At 39.5% G+C, this 24,966-nt stretch overlaps 1 protein-coding gene across 2 annotated transcripts in view; it reads left to right on the forward strand.

Annotated features, from left to right (window-relative positions):
- Nucleotides 1-24,966, forward strand: part of smchd1 (structural maintenance of chromosomes flexible hinge domain containing 1) — a 127,324-nt gene that overhangs the window by 66,390 nt on the left and 35,968 nt on the right. For both annotated transcript variants that reach the window (XM_060932905.1, XM_060932911.1), the window contains exons 15-28: nt 7,151-7,258; nt 9,350-9,456; nt 10,188-10,270; nt 10,936-11,046; nt 11,162-11,239; nt 14,963-15,088; nt 15,334-15,478; nt 15,676-15,775; nt 15,926-15,998; nt 16,815-16,951; nt 19,176-19,310; nt 20,681-20,917; nt 21,002-21,147; nt 21,289-21,374. In XM_060932905.1, the coding sequence (XP_060788888.1) occupies nt 7,151-7,258; nt 9,350-9,456; nt 10,188-10,270; nt 10,936-11,046; nt 11,162-11,239; nt 14,963-15,088; nt 15,334-15,478; nt 15,676-15,775; nt 15,926-15,998; nt 16,815-16,951; nt 19,176-19,310; nt 20,681-20,917; nt 21,002-21,147; nt 21,289-21,374 (1,672 nt within the window). The remainder of the gene's footprint in view (nt 1-7,150; nt 7,259-9,349; nt 9,457-10,187; nt 10,271-10,935; nt 11,047-11,161; nt 11,240-14,962; nt 15,089-15,333; nt 15,479-15,675; nt 15,776-15,925; nt 15,999-16,814; nt 16,952-19,175; nt 19,311-20,680; nt 20,918-21,001; nt 21,148-21,288; nt 21,375-24,966) is intronic.

Here is a 24,966-nt window from a genome sequence, read left to right on the forward strand (position 1 = left end):
GTGAAACATTTTGCGCGGATGTTTCACCTCTGCTGATCTCATGGTGATTTTGGCGAATTTGTATGAAGGAGAAAAAAAAAAAAAACACCTTCATTCCAGGTTAAAAATGCATTGTAACGCGCATTACTGACATTTGTACCGAGTAACATATATTACCAAATTTTTTTCTGTAATGCCTTACATTACCGTGTTACTGCAAAAAGCAATGCATTACAGTAATTCGTTACTTTTGTAACACGTTACTCCCAACACTGCTCTTAAGCATGGGGCTAAGCTCTGTGTGAGAGAAGCTCCACGATCTCTTTGCACGCGCGCACACGTGATTTCTCATGGCTCCCTGAACCACTCCTTCACAATGTGAATCCTGACATTGTTGTCCTGGAATATGCCCCTGCCAACAGGGAAAAAAAAAAATCCATTGATGGAATAATCTGGTCAGTCAGTACATTCAGGTAATCAGCTGACTTCATTTTATTGACCCATAATATTGCTGGGCCTAGACATGGCCAGTTGAAGCAACCCCAGGTCATAACACTGGAATTATGATATTAAATATCGCCATGAGTTCTGCTGTTGATGTTTTACGATTTGACTTGAAGTGTTTAAGTGGTCTCTGATCACATTGAGTGCGTTTACATGCACATAGAGAAAATCGAATTTCTGCTGTAGCTCGACTGAAATTGAAGTTCTAAATGCCATGGAAACACCTTAGCTCGGCTGAAATCGAAACGAACTGGATTTCTCGTAATCGAGCTATGCGACCTAGATTATGCGATTGTAGCCGAGCTACTTAGTGCATGTAAACCCTATCGAGCTACGTAGTTGAGCTACTTACTTCCTTTCCGGAAGTGACGAGTGACGAGACCACAAGCGGGAAACACAACAGCCTCGGTCGGCATGACAACAGTAGTAGTAGCGAGCAGCAGAAGAGGTCAGGAGGAACAAGGAGACAAAAAACAAAAACAATTGAACTTTTTGTGTGTTTATTAAGACAAGTTAAATTGTAAGCAAAAAATGGACTTTAGAAAAATATTCAATTGTGCAAAATAAGTTGTCTTACAAAACTGTGGTCTGCGCAGGACAGTTTGTAGCCAACAGGTGGCAATGACGTGGTGTGAATGTAAAGTGGAAATCACTCCTCTTCTTCATGACGACAACCGGAAGTGTACCAACACGATGGGGCGTGTAGCGCCACCTGTGGCTCGGGTGCACAATGTACCTCACACAATAGCTCGATTTCCTTGTGTGCATGTAGGATTGGATTTCTCTGGCACCCCTGCTGGGACCCTTAGCTCGATTACCGACAGTAGCTCGATTTGGATGTGCATGTAAACGCACTGACTCAGTCAAGATTTTTTTTTCTTTTTTTTTTTTTCTGACCACATTTCTTCCGTGAAGTTGATGGTTCACCACGATACTTCCAGGTTTTAATTTTGTGTTGGACAGTTCTTAACCCAGTTCCAGTAATTTCCGCAATCCCTTTAGTTGTTTTCTTCGCTTGATGCGGGCCAATAATTAGCTCATCGATGAGCTATTGCCATGGCGTGGTGTCTGTCGTCCGTCCATTGTCCACAGTTCAGTTAAATCGTATATCCTTCGTCAGTTCTCACTGGATTTCCGTTCCAATTGTTTTTTGTTTGAAAGAACTCCTCACTCTGCACAAAACTTGGTTGTTGTTGTTTTGTCAATTTTTGTGCTGACAAGTTAGTAATTAGGCCAAATGAACAAATTTCCCAGGCCTCTCACTAGAATTTTATCTCCTCTCTCATTTCTCATCCGATTCCAGTTCTGATTGATGTTTTGGGTAGATCGTCCCTTGAGGAACAAAACTTGGTTGTTTGTTCGATTTTCCTGTTGTAGTAAACAACTTTTATTTTCAGTTAAATCATATCTCATCCCTCAATTCTCAGTGGAGTTCATTTCATTAACCCTCTAGACTCCGAATGGAAATTGAAACACGGTGGTCTCTCTCTGTGACCACCCCAGCACCAAAGAAAAGTGGTCACATAAGAGGGGTGGTCTCTCATCAGAGGGACATTTAACATAATAATGTACATTTTCAATGGACTTGTTGCTAAGCTCAGGTGTCTGGATAAGCGGGGGAGTTGCTCATCAGAGGGGTCATATAACAGAGGGACCACTGTATCGCACTAGAATTATTTATGTAAATGGTCTGAAGTGGGGCTCAAACCCCCACTCTCACAAATCTGCTACCGAGGTCACCAAAAAGACCAGTACACAGAGCCTGCTCACTACAACTTCTGTCCAGTGGGGGGATCTTCAAACTTGAAACTCTTGCTGGTGACTCGCACTGCGGGTCCAGTTCTGTTATAAAACACTCCTTTCAGTCTGTAGACTGTGTAACATTACTGGCACAGTGGCATGTACATAATTGTATCTGCCAAATAGTAAATTCAAATTCATGATTGTTTCCTGAATTGGATTATACTATTCGCCACCATCATAGGCTAGTTTCACAGTTCTAGTGTTTTCATGCTTTTTGGCTACAGTTTGGTGTGTGTGTGTGTGTGTGTGTGTGTGTGTGTAGTGTTGGTCACATTTAAAGATGGATACTACACATTACAGATTCTATACAGCATGCATGCTTGGTGTTGTAACTATGCACTGGAGCATAGATTGATTCATTTCAGTTCTGACCAATGTTTTGGATAGATCTTCCCTTGGGGAACAAAATTTAGTCCTTTTTTTTTTCCCTGCTGTAAACAGTTTGTTGTGAAGGTTGGGTCCTCTTTCACATTTCTGTTCTGTTTGATGGTTTGGTAGTCATGGTTGTTTTGATGGCAGGCTAATTGAGCTGCTACGTCCTTGATGCTCTGGTTTGACCCTTCTGACACACAGTAACATCTTTTCCACAACCACAGGGCATGTCTTCTGACATTGATGTTTAAGAAATGAGAATCTACTCACTGCATCAGTTAGGGTTAAAAGAATTGTTGCCAGCTGAAACATCAATTGCTGCAGTAATTATCCAATCAAAGGCTCTTAAGTATGTGCTTATTTAAATTCAAACAGTGACCCTTTTTTTTTGACCAGGCTCTCTCTGTGTGTGTGTGTGTGTGTGTGTGTGTGTGTATAAGTAAAATAAATAAATAAATTAAATTTTTACACACTTGTATAATATAAAGTATGCAGTGCCCTCAGTGTTTATTGGCACCCCTTGTAAAGATTAGTAAAAAGGGTTAGAAAAATCCACGTTTTGGTGAAGTCGCTTCATCTCACACTGAAAAAAATGAGAAAAACCCAACCTTTAATTGAAATAAATTTATTCAGAGAAAAACAAATCCCTCATCAAGAAATAATTATTTTCAACAAAAACACAGGCGCCACTATTATTGGCACTTCAGGGTTTAATACTTTTTGCAAAACTTCACTTTGCCAATAACATAGCACTGCGTCTTCTCCTATGACATTTTTATAAGGTTGGAGAGCAGGGCATCTGAGCCCATTCCTCTTTACACAATTTCTCCACATCATCCAGGGTCCTTGGCCCTCTCTTGTGCACGCTCCTCTTCAGCTCAGCCCACAGGTTTTCAATGGAGTTCAGGTCAGGGGACTGAGATGGCCATGGCAGAAGTTGTATTCTGTGGTCAGTTAACCATTTTTGTTTATTTGGGCATATGCTTTGGATCATTGTCCTGCTGGAAGATCCAGTGATGACCCAGTTTTAGTTTCCTGGCAGAGGTAGCCAGATTTTGGTTTTAAATGTCCTCGTATTTCATGGAGTCCTTGATGCCATGTACCCTAACAAGTTTTCCAGGGCTTTTGGAGGAAAAACAGCCCCAAAACATGATTTTATTATCTTTACAAGGGGTGCCAATAACTGTGGAGGGCACTGTGTATAGGGGGTGTGAGAGAGAGATATATCCAGTGCGATTGCTCATATCCAGTGAATGTGGAGATATATAAATTATGCATGCATGTACAATGGCATAAAATATTCACACAGACACCGGTCAAGAGCTTCAGTTAAAGTTCAAATCAGAATGGGGGGTGGGGGAGTATGATCTCTGTGACTTTAACCATTGCATGGTTGTTGGCACCGGATGGGCTTATTCGAATATTTCAGAAACTGCTGGTCTCCTGGGATTTTTCACATACAACAATCTCTGGAGTTTACTCAGCATTGTAAAAAAATGATATCTTGGCAAGTGAAAATATCTTGAAAATAGTTGAAACGATCTAGCATTTCCTATTAGAAGAATACAAAACACCAATTCTGAGATTATTAAACCTAGTTCTAGGTTGTAACCAACTTATTCTAAGATGTCTTGTTAAGTAAAAATATCTGTCCATGCAGCAAGATAATTTCCCTAGTATTAAGTCATTTTCTCCTCAAATTCAGTTTTTAGTTTTTTTGTCGTGAGGATAGTGCTACAAAAACATCCTGAGTAGAGGGTCTGCAGGTTGAAACACCTTGTTGATGAGCGAGATCAGAGAAGAATGACCAGACTGGTCTGAGCTGACAGGGAGTCTATAGAGATCTTGCAGTCACGTGACCGGAAAGTACACAACCGCCATCTTGTCGGTCAAAAACACCGCTGAATACTGCTGCACTCGTGTACAGAATGGATCAATTTCAACCGACGGACTACACGGCTCATTTTTCTAATGAACAGATAACTAGATATATGTCTAAAATAAACGAGCTACAGATTTGTGACCCTTATGGCTTACCGGACGGAGTTTTCACGACCGGATTTTGAACTGCCAGCGGAATACCCGGACGTGTATAATTACCTCATTAACTTTCCCTCGCTGTTCAGTGGTGAAGCACTGCATGCCTATAAATCTCTGGACAGTTATCTCTACAGAAATTCAGGATTTGTCAGCGACTCAGATGTGGCATCTTGTAAACAAGAATCCTCATTGGATGGGTAAGTCACTTAAGGTTTTTTTTTTTGTAAGTCACTTAAGTATCTAGTATAGCACTGACCAGCCGATTATAGAATAGAATAAGGTAATTCCAGCTGTAATTCCAAATTGTCCGTCTTGTTTACATGGATCTGGCGTTGGAGAGATAGAGGCTTGGCAGTGGAGGTTTGAGTGGCTGTTTTCTGAGCTTAGTCAACAGGCCGGCTCTGCAGCCTCGCTTTTGCTTCCGCTCCCGGCGCAGCCTCCTTCGCTTTGCTTCCGATAACAATCCACGGAGACCCCGCTGGTCTCGCTATCTCGTCCGGAATGTTATGCATGCGATGGAAATCGCTACAAACCGTCATTTTCTGCTGGAAACCAATGTCCAGTAAGTCCATACGGTTGTAGTGGATATTGAAGTCCGGTACAGACGAACAACACGCAAAAATACACACAAAAAACATAAAAAACGTGCACAGGTAGGGAGAGCTTGTAGCCGCAGCCGTTGTAGTAGAATTGTATATAGTAGGGTTTTCCAGAAGAAAAGGCAGAAGTAGAAGGCGGAATATGGCGTTTGACCTACAAGATGGCGTCTGTCACAATCTGGATCGGCTGTGACGTCACATGCAAGTGCTCCATAGTAACTCAGTTACTCTTTACAACTGTGGTGAGCAGAAAGGCATCTCAGAATTGAAGAATGTATACGAGGGTTTTCCTAGAGCTGCCTTATTTTAGGCCTGGTATAATTCTTTGCCTGATAGAAAGTGTGTTTCTGGACCATTGATTTGATTTGTGTTAAAACCAGAGCCCCAAAACAGCTATGTACGAGCTCAGGTCACAGATAATGGGGGTAACCTCTAGGCTAGAACAGGCAGGATGATATATGTTGTAAAATATGGTGTGTGTGTATGTTTGAGGCTTCAAAGGCTCACAGGAACATCTTTATTTTTGTTACAACTTTGGGGTGAAGAACTTTTCAGTATAAAAGTTTTGCATGTAAGCATTTTGTAAGGGAGAAAGCTGTAAGGAAGAAGCCTGAAAGTAGGGAGAGTGTGAGCACTGAACAAGCACTCATGGGGCCAACACCTGGGTATGAACCTGAAGCTTCAATAAAACCACCTTCTCTCCTCAAAGTTTGTGCCCGCTTGTATCTTTATTAAACTACTTCACAATCCAACAGAATGCACATCAAACATTGAGATGAATGGACTGCAAGAGCAAAAATCCACAATAGGTTCCACTCCTGTTGGAGGCTGTCTGAGGCCATCATGGACACCGATTCGCCAAAACTGCATGTGACTGCGCCCCATGATTTTGCATGATTTTGTCAAGTCAAGTCAAGTTTATTTGTATAGCGCTTTGCTGCTGTCACATAATTGACTGATTACTGCATACATGTGCATCTAATGGTGATGATACACGGGGCAACTTTTTGGGCAATGTTGCCGAGCAAAGTTGCTGGCAACGGGCAACTAGGTGAGACACAGGGCAACTTTTCAGGGCAACAACAGTTAGCAACGGCAGTTTACAGTTAGCTAAAAAAAAATCGATGTCTTAATTTTTGCTGTGACCATTTAATCAAGCTGTCTGTTGTTTTTTAGAGCTTTGGTGAGGTAAATTCCTCCATATAGAATATTAAAATAACAACTTACCGGCGTAAAAACAGATGAGGAGTCTCTCCATCTCTTCACTCCACTGACACTGAGCGGCCGCCATATTTGTTTGAAATTTCTGATCCGAACCTCACCGGAGGTCACATGACTCGATACTCGCGTTCTGATTGGCTTATCTCAAAAAGTTGCCAGAGATTATCAAAACCATTCAGAAAGAAGCAATGTTGCCCAATCTCAATAGAAAAGAGTCAAAACGCAATTGCCCAGCAACATTGCTCGGCAACATTGCCCAAAAAGTTGCCCCGTGTATCATCACCATAAGTGGGTGTATGTATATTTTTGATCCTGTATGTATAATTTTCATCCTGTGTTGATTTCATAAAACCCAAAATAAATGAAAACTTGTGCACCAAATTCTTCAGTTTTATTTCTATTAAAGAAATAAATCATTTTTGCAACAGTAAAATAACAGTTCAGAGAAATCATTTGAAAGTCTAGTATTGTCATAACATTCCTGTCTGAGTGCAACTGTATGTATGTATGTATGTATCTGTCAGCCACGAGGTTTGAACTGTGAACCTTCTGGCTATGGGGCAACATTGCAAACTATTGCACCACAAGCACTGAGGATATTTATCTTACAAAAGTCTGTGTCCCTCTTTCAGGTGAAGACATTGAAAACTATTCTTTATGGCACAATAAAGCAGTTTTTGCTCTATGGGGACCACGAAAAAGATGTCTTTGCCACCGGGGGGTTTGTCCAAATTGCACTGGTAAGAGAACATATTTTTGTGTGATTGTGGGTTGCTGTATTTCGGTTGTGTTCTGGCCAATCAAGATCTTCTATATACTTGTGCGTCTCAAAAAATTTGAATATCGTGAAAATGTTCGGGTTTTTTTTTTTTTTAATTCAAAAAGGTAAACTTTCATATTCATTACATGTAAAGTGAAAGATTTCAAGCCTTTTTTTGTTTGTTTTAATTTTGATTATGACTTATAGCTCATGAAAATCAGAAATTCAGTGTCTCAAATTATTAGACTATTTCCTAAGCTCAATCAAAAAAGTATTTTCAATACAGAAATGTCCAACTTCTGAAAAGTATGTTCATTTATACACTCAATACTTGGTTGGGGCTCCTTTACCATGAATTACTGCATCAGTGTGGCGTGACATGGAGGTGATCAGCCTGTGACACTGCTGAGATGGTATTGCTGAGATGGTTGCTTTGATGGCAGCCTTCAGCTCATCTGTATTTTTGGGTCAGGTGTTTTCTCATCTTCAGCTTGACAATACCCCACAGGTTCTCCATGGGGTTCAAGTCAAGTGAGTTGGGTGGCCAATCAAGCACAGTAATATGGTCAGTAGTAGTTTTGGCACTGTGGGCAGATGCTAAGTCCTGCTGGAAAAGGAAATCAGCATCTTCATGAAGCTTGTCAGCAGATGGAAGCATGAAGTGCTCTAAAATCTCCTGGTAGACGGCTGCATTGACTTTGGACTTGATAAAGCACAGTGGGGACCAATACCAGCAGATGACATGGCACACCAAATCATCACAGATGGCAGAAACATCACACTGGACTTCAAACCCCTTGGATTCTGTGCCTCTTCACTCTTCCTCCAGACTCTAGGACCTTGATTTTTAAATGAAATGCAAAATTTACTTTCATCTCAAAAGAGGACTTTGGACCACTGAGCAATAGTCCAGTTCTTTCTCTCCTTAGCCCAGGTACGACGCTTTTGACATTGTCTCTGGCTCAGGAGTGGCTTGATGTTAGGAATGTGACAGTTGTAGCCCCTTTCCTGAAGACGCCTATGCGTGGTGGCTCTTGATGCACCGACACCAGCCTCAGTCCACTCCTTGTGAAGCTCTCCCAAGTTCTTGAATCGACTTTTCTTGACAATCCTCTCAAAGTTGCAGTCATCCCTGTTGCTTGTGCACCTTTTCAGCAATGACCTCCTGTGGGTTACCCTCCTTGTGGAGGGTGTTGATGATGATCGTCTTCTGGACAACTGTCAAGTCAGCAGTCTTCCCCATGATTGCGATTGCGTGTACTGAACTAGCCCGAGAGGTGCACGCTATTTATACTGCTTTACTCAAACTTGAAATTAAATATTCTAATAATCTGAGATACTGGATTTCTGATTTTCATGACTTATAAGCCATAGTAATCAAAATTAAAACAAAAAAGGCTTGAAATATTTTACATTGCATTTAATGTAATGAATATATAATTGGTAAGTTTACCTTTTTGAATTAAATTATGAAAAACTTCAACATTCAAATTTTTTGAGATGTACTAGTAGTAGATCAGTATCAATAAATTGATTTGGTGTAAATATTCTAAATGTTTGTTTTATGATCTGTCTTAGACATATAATGTATTGTGTTCAGTAAATACTAGCCTGAAATATTTTATTGGTAAATGAATTAACACATTAATTAATTAACTCCATATGCTGTCTCTGCCTGTCTGTGTGTCTGTCAAATGTTTCGTCATGTGCTCCTACTGTTGTATAGTGAACAGAAAATGAGAGCATGCTAATATTAGTTCCTCTGAAAGACTATATACGTGTATCGTGATTTTTTTTTTTCCCTCTCTCATTTAGTTTATTACTGGTCTACATCTACCCTTCTCAGATTGCGCTCTCTGTCCACTTTCTTGACCATGAGCTGTGTTCATGCCATAGCCCAATTAGAAACAGTGTTATTTGTCAGGATGGATTAATAAATAAGTTTTTTTTTTTTTTTTTTTTTTTTTTAAATGCAGGGAAAATGTACTTGGGCAGTGTCAATATACTTGGGTACAGCATAAAAAAAGTCACCTGGAAATATATGTGCATGACACTGAACCTGTATCCGCAGGAACCGAAGGAGTTGTACGATGAAGTTAGGATCATCCCCATTTCTAAGATCGACAGACAGGCTGTGGATGCTGAGATCAAGAGAAGCATCGAGAGTGAACTGGACAAGTAAGTAACTCTAATTTTTTCTCCACTTACTTTATTGTTCCCTCTCTTAATATGTTATCTTTTGGATATTGATAAAATTCATGCTTGTTTATTAGTCCTGGGAGTGTGTAACTGACATTCAGTAGCACTTGTCGAGATCATGTCACAGATAGTGCCAGAATTTACAGAGTGGTGGAAAGGTAGTGAGAATTCTTCAGTATACAGTCACTGTCCACTTTGCTAGGAATACCTGCACGTTAAAGCAGTTATCTAAGCGTCCGATTATGCGGTAGCAGTGCAATTAAAAAAAAACATAGTTTGAGCTGACATGAAGTCTACAGTAACTCAAATAAGCACTCTTTCCAACCAGGTGAGCAGAAAAGTATCTCGGCGTGCACAAAAATCAAACATTTTATGCATTGTGTTGCTGCCAGATGGTTAGCTGATTGTATAACTGCATAAATGAGCAGGTCTACAGATATTCCTTTGAAAGTGAGCAATGAGTTTATTCACTGTATGTCAGTGCATACAAGCTTATTGATTTTAATCTTCAGTGTCCTCCTGTAGTGAAAGGTTATGAAGAGTTTTTTTCAATCATTTTTTAAATATCCATTACCCAATGTGGCGATGATTTGTCATGCATAAATACAGCAGTAAAAGCATAGATGTATTAAATCGTGTGAATAAAGTCTAGTTTGTACTCTTGGAAATCACAACTTGTAATTATGCCAGTCATTTTGTCTTTGTCATAGACTTCCTGAAAAGTTGAGAGTCACATGGCCAGAGGGAAACCCATGGCCTGAGAAAGCTGTTCTACCAGCTGGGACTCCCATGGGTAGACACATGCACACACATCTTCAAACACAGTATTCCACATTTTAAGACCTTTACATTCACGTGCAAACCAATATTCTCAAATACACTGTCCAAAAGTTTGTGGACACATGATAATCCCACCCATATGTGGATCTTTCCCAAACTGTTGCCACAGGGATGGAAGCACACAATTGCCCAGAATGCTTTTGTATGCTGTAGCATTACAATTTCCTTTCACTAGAGCGAAGAGCCCTGAACCTCTTCCAGCATGACAATGCAAGATCCATGAAGACTTGCCAAGGTGTGGAAAAACTCGAGTGGCCTGCTAAAGCCCTAACCTCAATCCTACTGAACACCTTTGGGACGAACTGGAACACATACTGTGCCCTAGCCCTCCACATCTGATGTCATTGCATGACCTCACTAATGCTCTTGTGGCTGAATTGGCAAATCCTTATAACCACGTTCAAAAATCTAGTGGAAAACCTACCCAGATGAATGGAGGCAGCAAAAGAGGCACTAAATATGGAATGGGATGTTCAACAAGCACACGTTGGGTGTAATGGTCGGGTGTCCACAAACTTTAGACCATGTAGTGAACAACATTTATTATCCTTAGCTGGAAGCTGAACAGGGGAAAGATAATGTTGTTTTCTCTAACATGTTCCACTTCCCGAACTTCAGGTCCAATCCAAGTTGAGATTTTGAATAAAAAAGGGGAGACAATGTCACGGTTGCCTGTATCCAGTGTTGCTTCTAAGAAGTTCCAGATTGACCTCAAGGTGGTCTGGCACTGTGAGTGTTTTTTTGTTGATGATGATGATAATAATAATAGTGATCATATCCTACCTTTTAGTTTTCTGTGTTGGTGTGTTTTGGTCCATTCTTTTATTCTGTTCTTTGCTCTCAGCTCCAAAAGAGGATATCAAAACCAACTCTCTGACTGGCGTGCACTCATCCAAGTGGGAGTACTGGTTCAAAAAAATGGGTAAAGACCTAATTACATAAGCCGAATATATGCACATTCCCACCTGATGTAATATGTTGAATGTTTGTTTAGTTCAGGGGTGTCCAATCTCCTGCTTGGCTGGAATGAAAATTTGCACCCACACAGTCCTGGATCCACAGTTTCTGGATAAGATTTAGTTACCAGATTTTTATTTATTTATAAAATATAATTTTTCTCAGAAATACTGATAATAGCCTGTGCTTACTGTCATAGAATTGTACCCCTAGAATTTTTACACATGTAGAATTATACGGTCATATTTTTTTTTCTTTAGAATTTTTACACCATTCAAACAAACATAAGGCATTGTGTGCAACATCATGAATGTCGCTTCCTTTATTTTAAACACAAATATTTGTTCTCAGATAAATCTAGAATTCTAAAATGCATAAAGGCATGAAGTGAGGCATACAGTCCACCAACGAGGGATTAGAATTTCAGCTTTTATTTCTTGATATTTGTATCTACATGTTTTAAACAACTTGAAACATGCCATCTTTTATTTGAACCCATTTTTCAAGTTCAAAAATAGTGGAACACCTGACTGATGGGTGTTTCTCGTTTCCCAGTTTGATTTGTTTTAATGATTAATAGCTCTGAATGTCTACTCATGGTTTGAGCTCTGAGTTTCACCTGTGAAGACTGCATTAAAAAGATAAACCCCAAGATCAGTAGGTCGAATCCTGATAATTCCACATCTGTTTGTGGCTGGGAGCCCAAGAGAGCAAAATTGGCCTGTGCTGTCAGAGACGGAGGGGTGACGTACTCACTCTCACCCCTGTCAGTTACAGTGACGCTAGCCAATCGTGGGCGTCTGTGAGCTCATGCATATGGAAGTGGGCGGATATTGCCTTCTTCCGAGTGGGTTACACCACCCCTAATGTTGCATAAGCAGCAGTTTGAAAAGATGTGGTCAGTACAGAAATGCAGAGATGGGCCACAAAAGTTCTGGAACCAAGATTAATCTCCTACCATAGTGATGGAAAGGCCAAAGTGTAGAGAAAGAAAGGATATGTTCATGAGCCACAACATAGGAGCTCATCATTCAAGCATGGTGGAGGTAGTGTCATGGCTTGGGCTTGCATGGCATTTCTGGAACAGGCTCATTATTGAAGACATTAGTAAGTAGGAATTTTGTGTTATTTATTTGAATTCCCTTTCAGACTTTGTTCCGTTACTTTTGCTTGCCTGAAGATTGGGTTGTCTGCCACCAAACGGGTGATGTTCTAAGTTTTTTTTTTTTTTTTTTAAATTAACACATTTTAGATATAAATACAACTCTAATTACAAAAAGTTGGGAAACTGTGTAAAACATAAAAACAATGTGATTTGCAAATCATGGAAACCGTATATTTCATTGAAAATAGTATAAAGACAGCTTATGGTGAAACTGACATTTTTATTGTTTTTTTGAAAAATGTTTGTTTATTTTGAATTTAGTGCGAGAAACGCGTTTCAAAAAAGGTCGGACAAGGATATGTCTGTACAGTCTATCCACGGTGTTGAATCACCTCTACTTTTAACAACACAACATTTGGGAACTGAAGAGACCAATTGCTGTAGTTTTGAAAGTGAAATGTTGTCCTGTTCTTGTCTACACAGTTTCAGTTGCTCAACAGTTCGGGGTCTCCTTTGTTGTATTTTGTGCTTCATAATGCACCAAATGTTTTAAATGGGAGACAAGTCTGGACTGCAGGCAAGCCAGTTTAGCACCTGGACTCTCTTACTACTTAGCCATGCAATTGTAATGCAAGCAGAATGCGGTTTGGCATTGTCTTACTGAAGGAAGGAAGGCCTTCCCTGAAAATGATGTCGTCTGAATGGCAGCATGTTGCTCTAAAACAGGGTTGGGCAATTATTTTTTCCATGGGGCCACATGAGAAACAGAAAATTTTGTGGAGGGCCGGACCAAAAGGCTGAACTAAATTCTGCATAATATTAATTGTATTTCTTTATATAAAGCAGTAAATAACATTGTTTTTACAAGCTGCTAAGACTGGTAAGAGTATGGAAAAAACGAGGTTGCCTTACAAAAAAATTAATTTATTCAATCAAATTTCCCAAAACAATGGTTAACAAAATGTGAACGTTTGTACCTTTTTTTTTCAGTCACATTCACCCCAAAACACAATAAAGACTCCACAATATTGTCTTTCTACTCCAAATATCAAGCAAGATACATCATATTATAATAATGATGCCCACATTTGTAGTCTAATCACCTCATTTGGTGTTTTTCAGTTTTTTATTTGTTCAGTGAGAGAAATCTAGTCTCTGTTGGTCTTTAACGAGTGCATCAGAGTCAGGTTGAATGTCTGAGGTGGAGATGCGAAGCACAGCTGACATGATCATCAGTGAGAGAGGATCTATACCTGGATTTGTTAAACTTCATCACTGAAAATGTTTGTTCACATAAACATACTTAGCAGTCCGTGTTTTGTTGAAAGCCCTGCATTCAGCATCTACCTTTTCTTCTTTTTGCGGACATTTTGGGGGCTAAAGTCTTCCTGTGACCTGCTCGCAACAACGTCGATTCGGTGTAGGAATCAGATCTACAGATCGGCTCGGGCTCCGGCGCCTGCTGGTGACGTCACACTATGTGATTGGCTGGACCGTTTGAAGGATGACGTACAAGTTTGTGGTTGGTCTGGACAAATTACGGAAGTAGTTATCGCGGGATTAGGTTTCGTGGGATTTCATGTCATGTTCATGTCACGCGCATTGCGTTTTTGTTGAACACAACTTCAAAATAAAAGCAATGCATATTCAGTTCATGCATGAGGTAAAATTAGAAAATACGTTTATTTTGTAATTTCTAATTAACCTTACGCGGGCCGGTCAGAATGAACCAAAGGGCCGGATGCGGCTTGCGGGCCGTAAAATGCCCAGGTCTGCTCTAAAACCTGTATACATCTTTCAGCATTACTGATGTCTTCCTAGATGTACAAGCTACCCATGCCATGTGCACTAATGCACCCTCATACCATCACAGATGCTGGCTTTTGAATTGTGCGCTAACAAGCCAGATGGTCCCTCTCCTCTTTAGTCTGGAGAACATGGTGTCTGATTTCCAAAAAGAATTTCAAATTTTGATTTGTCAGACCACAGGACAGTTTTCCCTTCACCTCAGTCCATCTTAAATGAGCTCAGGCCCAGAAAAGGCAGCGGTGTTTCTGGATATTGTTTGTATATGGTTTTAACTTGCATTTTAATTTGCATATTGTCAGTTAGCCTAATTCATTTTTTTTATTAGCACTATACAACTTTTCCAGTCTTTTGTGGCCCCTGTCCCAACTTTTTTTGAAACATGTTGCTCGCAATAAATTCGAAATCCATATATTTTTTCAAAAACAACCCAATAAGATTTCTCAGATTCAACATTGATATGTTGTCTTTGTGCAATTTTCAATGAAATATTGTTTCCATGATTTGCTACTCATAGCATTTTGTTTTTATTTACATTTTAGGTTTTTTTTTTGAATTGGGGTTATATATTCATTTTTATCTTTTTGAGTTCAAACCCGAATGTCTTCAGTGTATCGCAAAAACAAAAGCCTTGCCATTCCAATACTTTTGGATGGAACTGTATGTGACGCTTTGTCATTTTGAGTCCTTTTGTACTTCTCATCAGATATATTCTCATCTTTTATAATGGTCTTCAAGATATCTTGCTTGATGTAATTTGTGTTTTTGTTTATTCAGAAAATTTAAATAAGCTTGGGACGTACACACTTCATCTACAAACTATACTGAGTGACGGTGATTCCCAAATGAATGAGTGGGCTGGAAGACGACTGCCTTATTATACACTTAACTTCAGTATTAAAGGTAACTTGCGTAATTATTTTGAGAATTTCTGTGAATATTAATTGTTTTATGTGCTTTACTACTTTTTAAATATTGAATATTATTAATTTATTAAAACCAGAGGATATCTCAGACAAGCAAATTTTGAAGAGCCAATCCCAGAATATGTCTGTCAGTCTGACACAAGAGGACTGAGGCCAATAAAAAAAAAAAAAAAAATCCCCACCTCTGTGTCCATGTCTGTTCTCTTCATTCTACTTCCTCAGAAAGCAATGCAGCAGCTTTCGCAGTGGGGAGTGTTCCTTCTCCTGTTCAGGTGGGGGTACCCTTTGCGTTGCCGCTACATTTTACAGATGCATTTAATCATCCAACTCGGCCACCTTCTGACATCAAACCCCAGCTAGAGTGCAGGTAGGGTGCAGAAAATATACGAACAAATGTATAATTTTATTGAAGTCATATTTTTATTATCCCAGGGACAGACCATTTGCAACCGACTAATTCATTTAGTGGTTAAAAGTACAGAATCCACATGTTGCATTAGGTGACCTTAATGATCTGTTTTCTAAACGATCCTCCTCTTTCTCACTAATAAATACACACTTGAGGTCAATGAAATTGAACTACGAACAGACAAATTCAAGTGAAACTAATTTCATCATCCAAGACCTGAGAGTCATTGGTCAAGTAACCAACAATCAGGACAAGGTCAGTGAGTGGTTTCCTGTTTGAGTTATTACAAATACTTATTAGACATTGTTTACATTGCTATGGCTTTACTAATCTAAACCTAGAGTATCATAAGCGTACAGCTTCATTGAGTTTTGTGTTGATATTTAACCTGTGTGCGATTGACAGATACACAATGTAAAGGTAACGATTCCAGGCCTCAGACCAGACTCTCAGTCTTTCCAGATTATTGTCTGTCCGGGTAAGTGTGTACACACACACACACAGTAAAATACTAAATAAAACAATTAAACCATGGATAATGTCTCGTATATGCTTGTAGATGTAGCTAAATAATTTGGGACTACTTCTCATTCTCATCTCATTATCTGTAGCCGCTTTATCCTGTTCTACAGGGTCGCAGGCAAGCTGGAGCCTATCCCAGCTGACTACGGGTGAAAGGCGGGGTACACCCTGGACAAGTCGCCAGGTCATCACAGGGCTGACACATAGACACAGACAACCATTCACACTCGCATTCACACCTACGGTCAATTTAGAGTCACCAGTTAACCTAACCTGCATGTCTTTGGACTGTGGGGGAAACCGGAGCACCCGGAGGAAACCCACGTGGACACGGGGAGAACATGCAAACTCCACACAGAAAGGCCCTCGTCGGCCACGGGGCTCGAACCCGGACCTTCTTGCTGTGAGGCGACAGCGCTAACCACTACACCACCGTGCCACCCCGGGACTACTTCTTGATATCATTTTTCAGTTATGACACTTATTTTGGGGAAAATAAACGCTGTATTGCTGGCAGTGCCCAAGGCTGTGGGTTCTCTCTCTCTCTCTTTCTTTCTTACAAATGGGAATGTTATATCTGTATTTTAAATATCACATGCTTTACCATTTACATTTTAAAATCATCACACGTTGACCCACACAGTTTTAAGCTATGATTTAGGATGCTGCTTTATTTATCTTTTAAAAGTTGTTCACGAGTGCAAGGATCTTCCTTTCTTGAAAAGTTATTAAAATAAAATCTTGTGACAGTCTTTTCTTTTGTCCTTACAAGGCCCTCCGCATCACCTGGTTGTGATGCCTAAAGATGAAGTTTGCATAGAGAATGGTACACCAGCAGACTTCAAAGTAGAAGTTCAGGATGAGTTCCATAACATCACGACGCATTCCAAACTTATTGTCCGCTGCCAGGTAACATTTCCACTAACCATAACATCCCCACCCCCAACACATGCCTGTAACTGCATCAGTTAAATTCTGTATTATGCCAGGCTTAAGATTAATAAATCTGTTGCACTTAAGGCATTGTTCTGTCCAGAGATACCAATACCTTTGTCTGTGAGGGGTTTTTTTTTGGGGGGGGACGACTTTACAACCAAAGCTTACTGTTACCAGACTTTATTGCCTAGCAGAAGAATTGTAGTGAATATTATTACTTATTAAATTATTTATTGAACACTGGATTTTGTCATGTCAGTGATAAAATCACTAAGGCACACCCTCTTGTGGCAGGATGGTTTTATATTATTGCGATTTTTGGAAAGTATTTTTCAAATTTTTACATTTAAAAAAAAAAAAAAAAATTTTGACTTAGTTTTTAAGAGCAACGTTCGTTTCCGGAGCATATATCCAAAACTATTCATGATATGGATTTGAAACTTGGTATAGATGTTAACAAGGTGATGCAGATGTGCCTTTTCATCCTAAGAAATTTGAGAAATTTTAATTTTTCATGTTTCCCTGGAAACAATTTCAGACTTAGTATCTCAGGTTAGTCTTAGGGGTAGGTTTTGTTTCTGGAGCAGAACTTGAAAACTATGAGTGGTATGGTCTGGAAAGTTGGTACATGTGTTGATGAAGTAATGCATATGTGCCTTTTGATACTAAGAAATGTGAGAATTTTTAGCTCACCTGGACCAAAGGTCCGGTGGGTTTATGCCATGGGCTGCTGAGGTCAGTGTAAAGAGTTAGGGTTGGTTTCCTGCAGCAGAACTTGGTATATAGTTGGTATATAGGGCGCGGGAAATAGAGGACTCTGTCTTCTTGTTAACCTACTTGTACTGTTGATGGGGGTTTTCAACAATTTTGTTGTTGATCGCCAATTTTGTACTTGATCATGTTTAAAAAAAAAGTTATCAGTTCCTTGGAGTTTAAAATATACACGTGCATGACACCTTCATGAAATTAATTATTCAATTTTATAATGAAACATAATGGTTTCATTTGCAGGATAAGTGAGAGAAACCAGTCAGCTCAGAAAAAAAAAATTAACCAACCAAGTGTTATTTCGGTAGTGCATGTTTCTGTGGTAAACTGAGACTTTTAGTAGTAGCCAAATGCTGTGTGCTTGTAGCACATAAGCCAAGGAAGGTAAATATTATCTGTACCTTAAAGGAACAGTCCACCGTACTTCCATAATGAAATATGCTCTTATCTGAATTGAGACGAGCTGCTCCGTACCTGTCCGAGCTTTGCGCGACCTCCCAGTCAGTCAGACGCAGTCAGACGCGCTGTCACTCCTGTTAGCAATGTAGCTAGGCTCAGTATGGCCAATGGTATTTTTTGGGGCTGTAGTTAGATGCGACCAAGCTCTTCCACGTTTTTCCTGTTTACATAGGTTTATATGACCAGTGACATGAAACAAGTTCAGTTACACAAATTGAAACGTAGCGATTTTCTATGCTATGGAAAGTCGGCACTATAATGACAGGCGTACTAACACCTTCTGCGCGCTTCGACAGCGCATTGATATCTGAGCTCCGTATCAATGCGCTGCCGAAGCGTGCAGAAGGTGTTAGTACGCCTGTCATTATAGTGCGGACTTTCCATAGCATAGAAAATCGCTACGTTTCAACTTGTGTAACTGAACTTGTTTCATATCACTGGTCATATAAACCTATGTAAACAGGAAAAACGTGGAAGAGTTTGGTCGCATCTAACTACAGCCCCAAAAAATACCATTGGCCATGCTGAGCCTAGCTACATTGCTAACAGGAGTGACCGCGCGTCTGACTGCGTCTGACTGACTGGGAGGTCGCGCAAAGCTCGGAGAGGTACGGAGCAGCTTGTCTCAATTCAGATAAGAGCATATTTCATTATGGAAGTACGGTGGACTGTTCCTTTAAGCAAAGACTAGCTTTTATTTATTATCTTAGCTTATAAATAAAATATTACCTTAGGACTTACCAGATCTGCCTGACTTTTTTCTTTCATTAGTTTATTACTGGTCTACCTCTACCCTTCTTTGCTTGTGGTGCAGATGTTGAGCTCTCCACCCCCGCCAGTTTTACTGCAGCTTATTAACACACGCTCTGCTTCTATCCAGTTCCCATGATCCCCCATTCTCCCTGTACAATCCACCCAGATATCTCATTCATCCTCTCTCTCTCGTGTGTGTGTGTGTGTGTGTGTGTAGTTATTTGGATCCCCTGGTTTGCCAGCTGACACTGTTGACTGCAGTAATACTGGTTGTGGTTTACTGCTAGGAAAACCAATACAACTGAAGAACGTCACCAAAGAGCATACCCTTACTGCAAAATTTGGAATTCCTGTAAGACTTTATTTTAACAACTATACAGATCCATTGCAGTCTGTTTTAAAAGTCATATTTCTTTTCATTCCAGTTTTATATTGTCTAAGATGCATATCTAAATAAGTAACATGGATAAATAAATAATAAGGCAGGTTGCTGGTGTGAAATTTGACTCGTATATTTAAGTCATGCCACAAAATCGAGTCGCACATGAACTGATGGATGACGAGGCGCGACAAGATTTAGTGGAATAATTGTTTTATATATACACATTCACTGGATTTTGAAAAACGGAGCACTTTATTTTTTGCAAATTTGATAAATAACTTTATACAAATGAATTGACTTCAGTGGAGATTTTTTTTTTTTTTTGTAGAAAGTGCCATCTTGCTGTGGTGCCGAGGTATAGATTACCTTTAGCCATTTATTTAATTCTTCCTTGGACATTTCAGTTATGTAATTTTCAAACATCTTTGAGCTTTTGAACCAGTCTTAAAAAAAAAAAAAAAAATCAACAGATTTTAATGCTTAAAGATGATGAATGTAAACAAACTGGCAAAATGACAGTAGCAATATTTGAAAAATGCTTTAATAATAATTCTTGAAAAAAAAAGTTCTCACTATCAAATACTTTTATTCCATATTTTGTTGCAGTTTTTTTTTTTTTGGGGGGGGGGGGGGGGTGTTTTCGAGTATTTAAAAAAAAATTTTTCATCCACATTTGGTTCAGCAAAACGTGCTGCCATTTTCTTTTTCTCTACTCATGGTATATAAGCTGATATCCTAGTAGTAGAGTAGCCAGTCAGAGCACGTGATTGCTCATATCCAGTGAATGTGGATAGAATATCCATCCATCCATTATCTGTAGCTGCTTTATCCTGTTCTACAGGGTCGCAGGCAAGCTGGAGCCTATCCCAGCTGACTACGGGCAAAAGGCGGGGTACACCCTGGACAAGTCGCCAGGTCATCACAGGGCTGACACATAGACACAGACAACCATTCACACTCACACTCACACCTACGCTCAATTTAGAGTCACCAGTTAACCTAACCTGCATGTCTTTGGACTGTGGGGGAAACCGGAGCACCCGGAGGAAACCCACGTGGACACGGGGAGAACATGCAAACTCCACACAGAAAGGCCCTCGTCGCCTTCTTGCTGTGAGGCGACAGCGCTAACCACTACACCACCGTGCCGCCCAAAATGAGGAAATGTGTTAAATAATTCATTTTCGAACTGTGTTCCACCTATATAAATAAATCATGTGCTGTAGAAAATTGTGCGGGTTAGAAAATGGCAGCTTGTGGCGATCTACATATGCTGTTAATTCTGAAATTGCTTAAATCTCTGTAGATATCCATTCATTTTTCTGTGTGTATGTGCGTAGAATCAAAAGGCTGTGGCTTGTGTGGAGAGAACAATTCGCATTTTGCCAAGCACCCGTGTCTTCCGTATCGAGATCTACAGGCAGGAGGAGGATGATTCGGATGATGTCCTGGTTCTTCAGAATAAGGAGTGTATTAAGTGGACGGCAGGTGACACGCTCGGGAGCCTGCGGTTTAGACTGTACGATGAGGGGGGCAGGCAGGTGGCTTTAACACCGAAACTTGCCCAGAACATAAAGGTAGTTGTTTTTGTGTTTCTTCATTTTTCTGTCCACATATATCAAAAAGATAAAAGGAGTTAAGGATATGCATTTGTGTTTTAGGTGAACTGGGCCGCAAATATTAAAGCTACAGAATTGGCAAAGGGAAAACTACCGTGTGTGTGTGTCCCCACAAAAGCACATGGAGAACAATTTTATCAGGTGGCATTTCAGGATCAGTACACGGTTGACACATCCTTTACCATTATGTAAGACACCCACATGCAAACTGAAATCAAATCCCTCCCTCCAATAGCTTCAGTCTTCCGTTTGCTGTTATACATAGTTCATACAGATGCAGGATATTTCTAAAAGCAAATTTTGTGTGTACGTGTATTTTGTGTTTATAGCCCACGGCCGGATGAGCCTAAACGGTTGAGGGTTACTCTGAGTGAGACAACTGTCAAGATGGGAGAAACTCTGCCTGGAAATATTTGTAAGATCTTTTCTAAGTAGTGGCCTAACTTATAAATGTTTATTTCAAAATATTTAAGTATTTATGCGGTCGTACACCAACTATAGTACCAAAATTTTGTTGAAATCATTGTTGGGTATACTATTGCTCATTGTTTAGTCTCGGATGCAGTCTTTTTAAGCAATCCTAGTATTAAATGGTATTCTAGTATTAATGTAGGATCACTTATTTACAGTGTGACAAGTTTTTTACTATGTCATTCTAAAAACTAGAGCTTTCTCTTTAAAATGGTCTAACTGTATATGTTGTTGAAATGCGTGGTACCCCCAGAGGTGAAAACATCTGTATAGCAGCCTTTATTCCTGGCCTACAGGCTATTCAGATGTCTAGCCAGTTGAAAAGTCATTATATGTTTAATAACAATGATTTATTTTACATGAATAAAAAACAATATTTATTGATATAATGTAGATATTACTTAAACTAAGGTAAGAATCCTCCGTAGCTCTGTTTCTGTATTATCTTACGCTACGTTCACACTGCAAGGCTTAATGCTCAATTCCGATTTTTTTGTGAAATCCGATTTTTTTGTGAGGTCGTTCACATTAACAAATATATGCGACTTGTATGCGATCCTCAGTATGAACGAAAAGCGACCTAAAAGTGTTCCACATGCGCACTGCAGGATACGACGACGTCACACGCAGTGAGCATGGCCACTGTTTACGGAAGTAAAACCGCCCAGTTGTGGTATGACCCATCCAATCTAGCTTGAATAGCTGCATCCCCCCAAATGGAAATCAGCTCCCTAACCTCTGCGTCCTTCCATTGAGAAGATTCAGAACCTTCACAGCCCGAAGCGTCCCTCGCATTGATGTCATGCGCAGGGGCGCAGATACGTTTTTTTGAACTGGGAGGGACAAAAAACTGGGGGGGACAAAGCTGCCAGCAAACCAACCCCAACCCCGATATGCCTGTCAAACTTGTTAGTAACCATAGCAACCAAGCTCGAGCTCGCAACCTGTGCAGTCTGCGCAGCTCAACCAATCGAATATCAGTCTTTGTTTTGTTTTATGTGAGTTGTTGCAACTATGTATACACTGCCGTGCACCTCAATAAACCGAATGGTAATTAGTCTTTTGATTTTTCCGTGAGGTTTGCCTTATGCAAAGAAAGACAGCATAGACGTTTTTTCCTCCCTGTAAGTGGGGGGGACCGAACGAGGTGAATTTAAATCTGGGTGGGACGAATCCCACCCGTCCCACCCTCTATCTGCGCCCGTGGTCATGAGCCATGTTGTTGTAACTTTTTTTGAGAGACCCGCCGCCTACTTCAGCGCAGAATAGTGACGTTTGTGGCTTGTTGATGACGTGTAAGTCGGATGAATGCGACCTGGCGGTTCAGACTGAAGTCGCATATGAAAAGAGCGGATAGGAATCGGAATTAGGACCACATATCCAAACGGCCTGGGTCGGATTTGAAAAAATCGGATCTGTGTCGTTCATATTGTCAATAAAAGATCGGATACAGGTCACATATGGGCGAAAAGATCGGATTTGAGTCACTTCAGCCTGCAGTGTGAACGTAGCCCTAGAATATCTAGTTTGAACAGTCTTAACCCGTTTTGAAAAATCTTGAGTTGGAAGCAAGCCAAAGGCCTGCTTACCATAGAGAGTGAGTTTCTTAGAGCTGTACCGTACCAGTCAAAAGTTTTGCCACACCTTCTACTTCAATGTCTTCTCTTTATTAATTAAAAGACACTTTGTCTTAAAGTAATGATGGACGTTTTTACTATTTACTGTGTTATTTAGAGCGGCGGCTACAATTATCGACACCTTAACCATCTTTTAGATTAGATTAGATTCACTTTATTGATCCCACATCGGGGAAATTCACATGTTACAGTAGCAAGAAAATGTCATACAGATAACAAAATAAAACTGAAATAAAATTAGACAAATGAAAGATTAAATACAGAGGGCTATTTGCATTATCTACCGTGAAAAAGTATAGAAATATTGCCTTTTGGCTGTTGCAAAAGTAGAAAAGACTTTCAGTATGTAAATTGTGCATGAATAATTACTCAAACTTCCACTGGGGGAAAAAAAAAAACAAGAGTTGATTCCTGATTACTTCGCGTATCAGATCACGTGACACCGTTCCACAATTATGGGCACCTTTGTCCACAGTTATCGACATCCAGATGATTTGATTTTTTTTTTTTATAATCAGAATGTGGTATTAAGTTAATAAAACAGTTTTTGTTTAAAATTTGTTTTATATAGACTTATATTGAGTACAAAATCTTTTATATAAATATATCGATGTTGGTGCTTATTTAAATGAGGAAGTAATTCTGATGTTTGTAAACAAATGAACTGATGTTTATCCTGTGTCAGAAAATCTTTGTTCCACTTTCTACCCACTTTCTAAGTATTTTCATAGATCACATCTTGTAAATCATTCGTTGTTGTTTGTGTTAATTTCTAGTTTTGTAGTTTACCAATGATTTAAACAGTGAATTTTGTTGCAATTAGATTCAGATTGGTGAAGCTTCAGTATTTTCAAACAAGTGATTTTTTTAAATTGATTTTAAATTCACATCTAAAAATATAAAGTATCTACTGATATTGTAATATGTGGTAGATATTTACAACAAACTGCAAAAAAAATTCTGAACGGAACAGAAAAATCTGAAGCGTGTAATTTTGTTTTTTATATGCTAGGAATTTAATTATGGTTTAATTCTATTTACTGCAATAGGATTCCAAATACTCAAAACATCTTTTTTTATTTTTGTAAAGTACTTCATCTACTTCAACAATGTTACACAAAGATCGATCCATAACAGTTGTAAATGTCTCTTAATTCCACAGGGTGTCGATAATGGTGGACACTGGTGAAAGTGATCACTATAATCGACACCTTACGTGATTTCTCAAAGCACATTTAGATACAAAATGGCGACTGTCAAATGAAAGAGTAAGAAATGAAGTAGGTTTCGACAAGGAGATCATGAAATATTGGTGAATTTGATAAGTAAAAATATGTCCATGATCTTTCCACCATGCTTACCTGCGACGATAACGTCCGGGTTTTCCTCAAATTGCTGATCGTGCTGAAAAAAATTCCATCTCAGGTAACGAGCTGTGTCATCAGATGACGAGATCAAAGGGCGAAGCGGGTCTTCCGGTTGATTTTAATTAACCAATAATAACTGTTGGAACTGAAATTCACCTTTTGTAAACTTTTTTTTTTATTGGTAAATCTGAAAACATGTTGATAATTATGGGCTGTCGATAATTGTAGCTGCCACTCTACTATTTACTGTTTGAGCTCAAACACATTAAGAAGGCAAGAAATTGCACTGATTAACTTTTGACGAGGCACCTGTTAATTGAAAAGCATTCCAGGTGACTCCCTCATGAAGCTGGTTAAGATAACGCCAATAGTGTGCAAAGTGTCAAGGTAAAAGCTGGCTACTTTGAAGAATCTAATGAATATATGAAACTTTTTTTTAACACGTTTTGTTTAGCACACAATTCCATATATGTTCCATCTGTTATTTCATAGTTTTGATGTCTTCAGTATTGTTCTATAATGGAGAAAGTAA

This window comes from Neoarius graeffei, chromosome 1 (assembly GCF_027579695.1).
Source record: "Neoarius graeffei isolate fNeoGra1 chromosome 1, fNeoGra1.pri, whole genome shotgun sequence".
NCBI lineage: Eukaryota > Metazoa > Chordata > Actinopteri > Siluriformes > Ariidae > Neoarius > Neoarius graeffei.